Below are 7,023 nucleotides of genomic sequence, written 5' to 3' on the forward strand. Positions count from 1 at the left end.
TAATAGGTGGTCACCACACTATATCAAATACTTGAAATGAAAGCAAATGAAATTCCAATAGAGCATGTGTTTGTATTGTCTGATGATATTTTATTATAAATAAAATAAAGTTATTATTATTATTATTAGTAATATATTAATTTAGGAATTTTACTCATTAATGCACAAGGTATATACTACATATGAGTAATTTTAAGTATATTTTGATGGTAATACTTTTAAATGCAGTACTTGTACTTGTTCCAGAGTATTTATGCAAAGCTTTATTACTAGTTATACTTAACTACACGCTGTGGATACCATATCGCAGCTGTTACGATGAACAATAACTTGTGCGCCTTTTACATTCAAATGTGTCAAACCGGTTGTGAATTTGCAATCAAGTGAACATTGTCCTCTACCGGCACCCGTACCACTGCCCTCGTCACTACCTGTGCGGCCTGTGATTGGTCCGTTTCAATCCTCGCGGGCTACTTGAACTGAGAGAGAGCTACAAACCTACATCTGCGATTTACTGTTTATGCACTGAAGGCTAGCTGCTGCTGCTGGTTGGTCAAATCATTTTGGAACTACTCCAGAGTATGGCGACTTGAGAAACACATTGAACCTCCTTGTAATTGTACCACCGGTGCACTTGATTGTGTTTTGTGACTTTGTTTATTTAAGCGTCTCAGTTCCAAGAGTCGTTGCCATCTCAACAGAACCTTCCTCAGCAAGCTAGCAGCTAACGCTAGCCTTCATATATAATCTTCCATACGCGATACTTCGAAACGCTTTATATTAGAGTGATTTACAAGAGCACACACCAGCGGTAGCATCTCAGGCAAGCAAATACAGTTTGTTATTTGAGGGGGAAACATGTCTGGAGTTAGCAGAGAGAGAAGCGCGGCTACGAGTGCGCTTCACAACCAAGAGAATGTGCTGTCACGACTGAGAGGGTCCATGAAACCCCGAGCTGCTGCAAACGAAAACCAAGAAAACCTTGCACCGAAACAAGGAGCCGCCGGCAGCAGAACCGTGCTGGGAGCCCTGCAGAACAACCTGCGGAGCAAAGCCCAGAACCAGTGCGAGAAACAGGTCAGTGTGGGGACACCCATGCTACCATAGCTCACCTAGCTGCGGCTAGTGTCTGCTAATTATGACTGTAAATAAGAAAGGAGGGGGTGCCATTGTAGTTTTTGGAGGCAAATAATTTGTTACACTCGCTAGTTAACATTACTTCAGCTTTACTGCTTCATGGTTATAAAACAAGCAGATTAATGTACTTTTAAAGATATTGGATACTTCTATTTTGCAGATAGTCCGCCATTTTAATCTCGCAGATTTTATTATACACTACAGACTTGTCTTGTGGTTTAATATCTAATTAATACTCTGTGTGTACGTGAGTTCCTCCCGCCTTCTCTGTTCGTTGTATACTATGAGTGGCTGTTGCATAAGTGCTCTATGCTATCATCCTATTTTAGATGCACAAAAAATGTATGCGATATTGGTGTGCTTTTAAAAGTAGCTTGTGCAATTTCACATGCCTGATTTGATGCAAAGTGACTCTTTTTTTAAATCCCTATACAAATAAACACTTACAATCTCCATGCTTTCTGTAGCCTCTGTATATGAGCCTTCAATTACATATTTAGATTGTAGAACCAACACTTTAATGTCTTGTACTATTGTAGGGTTATTTCAGGTGTGTAAACATGTCCCATTGTGGGATAAATAGCTGAACAGTTGTTTTTTTTTTCTGCTTTCAGGAATCATCACAGTCCTTGTCCTGCAAAAATGAAGATTTGGGCAGAAACTGCTCAGAGAAGCCCATCACCAAGCCACCTATCTTCCAGATCCATGTGGATGAGCCTGATGGCGCCTGCATCAAGAAGCCACAGCCTGTGGTCAAAGCAAAGGCCAGCACTGAAGAGAATTCCCTCGCAATCAGTGCTGTGGCACGGCTCCGACAGCCCCTGGCCACCCTCGATATTCCATCATCAATGGATGTCAGCTTTGGTGGGTTCTAAATACATTGCAACATTTACAAGGCACCTCTCAGACAAACCAGCTTCATTTTTGTAATTGACAATCTCAATCCTGTGCTTTGCAGAAACTCACAATTTTCATTGCACTAAATGTTAAACTTTTCTTTCCTCAGACTCTCCCATGGACATGTCTGTGGTTGAGGGGGAGGAGAAACTAGTTGATGTAAATGATGTCTCAGAATATGCTGCTGAAATCCACACATACCTGAGGGAAATGGAGGTGAGAAATACTACAAATGCATCTCTGCCTCAATCCTTTAAGCCATGTTTTGCAAGTCAAATATAATTGACGAGGCATTTTCTAGAGCTCATTCAGTTATTCACAATTCTCCTGCAAGTTGTTGAGTAACTCTCTGCTCCACAGATTAAGACCAAGCCTAAAGCAGGCTACATGAAGAAGCAGCCTGACATCACCAACAGCATGAGGGCCATCCTGGTGGACTGGCTGGTCGAAGTTGGAGAAGAGTACAAGCTCCAGAATGAGACTCTGTACCTGGCTGTAAACTACATCGATCGCTTCCTCTCATCCATGTCTGTCCTGAGGGGAAAGCTTCAGCTGGTCGGCACCGCCGCGATGCTGTTGGCTTCGTATGTCCACATATTATATTTAGTATATTGAAATGCAATATCATATTCTATATTTCAAAATCTGTCTCTCCTGCTGTGTGAAAAGTTTATTTTAATGTTCCTCTGCAGGAAATTTGAAGAAATCTACCCCCCAGAGGTGGCAGAGTTTGTTTACATCACAGACGACACCTACACAAAGAAGCAAGTGTTGAGAATGGAGCATTTGGTGCTTAAAGTGCTTTCCTTTGATCTGGCTGCTCCAACAATTATCCAGTTTCTCACCCAGTACTTCCTCAATAAGTCAGTCAGCAAACAGGTGGAGAGCCTGGCAATGGTACGCTTGCAGAACAAATATTTTATAAAATTCACAATAGGCGCGTTCACACCGCAGTACTTTTCCCACTTTAGTTCCGAAATGTTGCGTTCACACCAAAAAGAGCCGGAACTAAAATTAGTTCATGAGAACCTTTTCACTCCCTTTCCCGTCCCTGCTAGAGAGCAGGGACTTTCGTGGGAGAAAAAGGTTCCTATGTCTGATTGGAAACCACGCCCCGTAAAACTCCACAAAAGTTTTGTGAAGCCGCCATTTTATTATCCTCGCATTAGCCCAGCGCAGAAACGCAGAGAGACTAACTTATGGCAACACAAAATAAAACATGGGAGCGGTGGAGATGAGGAGGTGTCGGCGTTCTGGCGATTTACTCGGAAGGCTTCAGTAGAAGCTGCTGGGACTCCCAGCAGCTTCTACTGAAGCCAGTCCCCAACTCCGGGGACCCTGGGTGGCAGTATACGCCGTGAAGTTGTTTGCGGCCTGCCAGTAAACCCAAAGATGTGACGTCAGCGGCTTCATTTGCCTAATCCTCCCCCAGGGACTTATTCCGGTGTGAACGCGATCTGTACTTAGTTCATGAGAACTAAAGAGTTCTCATGAACTAAGTTCTCATGAACCTTTGTGGGAAAAGTACTGCGGTGTGAATGCGCCTAATGCTTCTGGACACGATATCAAACATTTTCTATCCAAGGGGGCAAAGATTGATCCTTACATTTTGTTTTGCAGTACCTTGGGGAGCTCAGTCTGGTCGACTCTGATCCCTTCCTGAAGTACATCCCATCCCACACAGCAGCTGCAGCCTACACTCTGGCAAACCACACGGTGACTGGTGGCTCATGGGTATGTTTTTAGATTAGCCTCTGCCGAAAGATGTCAGTTTAAACATCTAGCTTCCCCTCAATGGGAAGCATTTGCCTTCTGTGTGCAAACGGCAACATGACTTTCCATGTCTTCTCCTCAGCCCAAGTCCTTGACAGAGATGAGCGGCTACTCCCTGGAAGATCTGATGCCTTGTGTTGAGGATCTGCACCAAATTTACCTCAATGCTGCTCAGCATGCACAGCAGTCTGTTCGAGAGAAATACAAGGGCCCCAAGTAAGTAGCTTCTACTCGTCTCATTATTGGACGCCTTGGATTGGCTATGTTTTATGCAGTCAAACAATTGTTCTAAAATGCTTTATTTATCTTCCAGGTACTCTGAGGTTTCCCTCATCGATGCCCCATCGAAATTGCTGCTGAACTAACTTCTCCCCCTCCCCATGTAGTTTTGTAACCCTGTCAGTCTGCAATATTTTTTTTTTAATGATGTATACCACAATTTAAAATGACAGCCTACTCTTCTTGGGGTAGCGCTAGATGTTTAGAGTTTTTTAAAAGGTATTTTTATATAATCCTGACATCACACCAGATGCTACAGTGTTGTTGGTGAATCAAGCAGTTTTAATGTTGACTTTCAATCACAGACAAAATGTAGAGGTTTTATCAGTGCTCATTCTGCTTCACGCTACAGTGTCTTAATCTCCTCTAGACCTGTAATGTTCTGAACTCAAAACCAGTTTTTTCCACTTTAATGGTTTTGGGTCAAAAGCAGTCATTGTTGATAGTTAAACTTTTGACCTCGTGAAATGCAGATTAAAGTACATTTTGTCTGTAATGGAGTCAGCTGTCATTATATTGGCGTTTTGTAAATTCTACTGCTTTTTTCAAGGCCCATCTGCACTGTAAAATATGGCTCTTGTAAATAAAATGCATTTAAAGTCAGACTTCATGTCTACATCTTTATGCTCACATTGAACACATGGGGGCAGCAGAGGACCAGTTTTGCTCAAAAGTTTTCTTCTATTTACAAAGGGAAATTCAACTAATGGTGATTCCATGTCTTGAAGTGGACATTCTATTTTTAACATCTCTTCTGCAATACTTTGTGTTCAAACACTGACTTCAACATGAGTTAGCGTAGCTCGGATTGTATTCAGACCATCATTTAACCTGTGGGGACAAGCCTTCTGCATAGAGACGTTTAAACTGCTGGACACACCTGAAGGCTAACCTTTTAAAGCAAAGGACTAAATGGTTATCTCATGTGCAGAAAGGTGGTTATGTACTAAACACTTCCAACGTGGCTTGTTGTAAAATCGTTCACAGAAATAAGATTTAGTAAAATAAAAAGCCTGTTTATAAAATGGGAGAATGGCTGGTATGAGAACGCATTTACACTTTAGTCCCATTATGCAAGATTCTTCAATGAAATTATTACTTTCCCCACAATCCCTCAAAGTAATGTAGATCCAACGTGGTCTAAATTTGTTTAATGGAAACATAAATAGCATGCGTTTCAAGCCAAGGCTCCTTTTTTTTTTTGTCTGCATGTGAATTATTAATGACATCAGATTGGCATTTTTTTTTTTTTTAACTTGTCATTCAACACTGATTTGATTTCCTTGGTTGAAGTGAGATAGCTGGTGACGTTGTAGGCATCTCTCTCTCCCCCCCCCCCCCTTATGATAAATTGGGAGGCAGGCTTTGTGCGAGGGGTCTGGCAGGAGAGAGGAAGCACATCCAGCTGCAGAGAGCCTTCCTTCATTTCAGGAGAATGGACAGCTGAGACGATGCACACGCTCAACAGGTTTTATATCTCACTGACGGCACTCACATGGGACTCTATCGAGGATAAAACCATGGGAACAGAGGGGAATTCAATAACATAGCAAAGCCAGTTGGATACCTGTTCACACAATGGCTCCTTCAGCTACAGCACAGCATCTGTAACCCCTGAGAAGATCGAAGTGTGGGAAAAGAGGTTTTGTTGTTGTTGGAAGAGGTAGGCAGGGCGGGTTTCTGCCTAACCTCATGCCTGCCCCCAGACAATTTCTGGTGGAGTCCACCTCGCTGCCCCTGGCTCTGGACTGGAGCGTGAACCTGAGCCTGTACGTGGGGCTGCTCCTCGGACTCCTGACCCTCATGCTGCTTCTCCTCTGGATGCTCCTCAAGCAGCTGAGTAACTCGGTGGGAAAATCCTCACTGCAGCCTGGACGCTCTTTCAGGCAACCTGGCTTAGAACAGAGGCTTCAGCACGTGTTGTGAAAAAAGGGACAAATCTGCCAAAACAATGCCAGGGATGAGGCGTGTTGGAGTTTCTTTGCAGATTCATGTAAGAAAATGACTTTAAAACATTAATTGTTTTGGACTCCAATGCTTATATCCCCTCTCAAAATAATAAAACGTGTACATGTCTATAGAAATCACTGTCTGTTTTTTTTAACAGTGTATTATGTTTCTACAACATCCCTCTGACATGCATGAGGAGACATCTATCCTATCCTGCTAAATTAAAAACCTTATAATACAACAGCTATTTCATTTGATCTCTCAGGTGGATAAACAGAGACAAGCACAAGCATCTTATTTGCTGAGTAAAAGCACTGCCAAGTTTAAAATGCTGATTAAAGCAATGCATGCAGGTGGGCCATTTGCATTTCTCTCATCTCATTGGTAAATTGGCAGGAGGGATATTGACGATATGCCAACGAGGAGAAATATGAAAAGAGCTATGTGCCACTTCCTTTCACCTCCCTGTCCATGTCAAAAGACAGAGTAAACGAGACCCTAGAGGGAAAAGCAAGAAGAGTTTAGCAGGTGGTGACTGAACATATGCAGAGGCTTTTTAGCCCTTTTCTATCATTGTTTTTTAGGTGTATTGATATTCTTTAGTCATTAGTGAGAGGTCGCCAGGCTGTCTGTGATTAAATGCTGTGAGAGGAATCAATATCTCCACTTCCTTGATTTTTATAAAAAGACAAAATAAGTTTGCATAATTCCCTAACAGAGCAGGACACTGATGTTCTGCGAAGAGTTAACAGCTATTTCTTAATTTCGAGTGTCCTCGTTTTCAGTATTATGGTTCATTTGTAAAAAGAACAACTGGTTAAATATTTGGTACTACTTTGTCACTGATAACTACCCCTTTTAATTTCAAGTTAAAACAAAGTCATTTTAGAAACAGCAGATATCTTAGCATAAAGACAGGAAACAGGGGTAACATCTGTCCTGACTTTGTACAAAGGTTACAAAATATAAAAGCTTACTAATTGGGTC

At 42.1% G+C, this 7,023-nt stretch overlaps 1 protein-coding gene across 1 annotated transcript; it reads left to right on the top strand.

Moving 5' to 3' along the window:
* The first annotated feature begins 455 nt into the window (after positions 1 to 455).
* Positions 456 to 4,689, top strand: ccna2 (cyclin A2). Its single transcript, XM_034199441.1, has 8 exons — positions 456 to 1,077; positions 1,752 to 2,001; positions 2,144 to 2,250; positions 2,395 to 2,618; positions 2,727 to 2,931; positions 3,655 to 3,768; positions 3,890 to 4,023; positions 4,121 to 4,689. The coding sequence occupies exons 1-8, from the start codon at positions 859 to 861 to the stop codon at positions 4,170 to 4,172; spliced, it is 1,305 nt and encodes a 434-aa protein (XP_034055332.1). The 5' UTR covers positions 456 to 858; the 3' UTR covers positions 4,173 to 4,689.
* The last annotated feature ends 2,334 nt before the right edge of the window (positions 4,690 to 7,023 follow it).

Source organism: Gymnodraco acuticeps, unplaced genomic scaffold (assembly GCF_902827175.1).
Source record: "Gymnodraco acuticeps unplaced genomic scaffold, fGymAcu1.1, whole genome shotgun sequence".
NCBI classification, from domain to species: Eukaryota; Metazoa; Chordata; class Actinopteri; order Perciformes; family Bathydraconidae; genus Gymnodraco; species Gymnodraco acuticeps.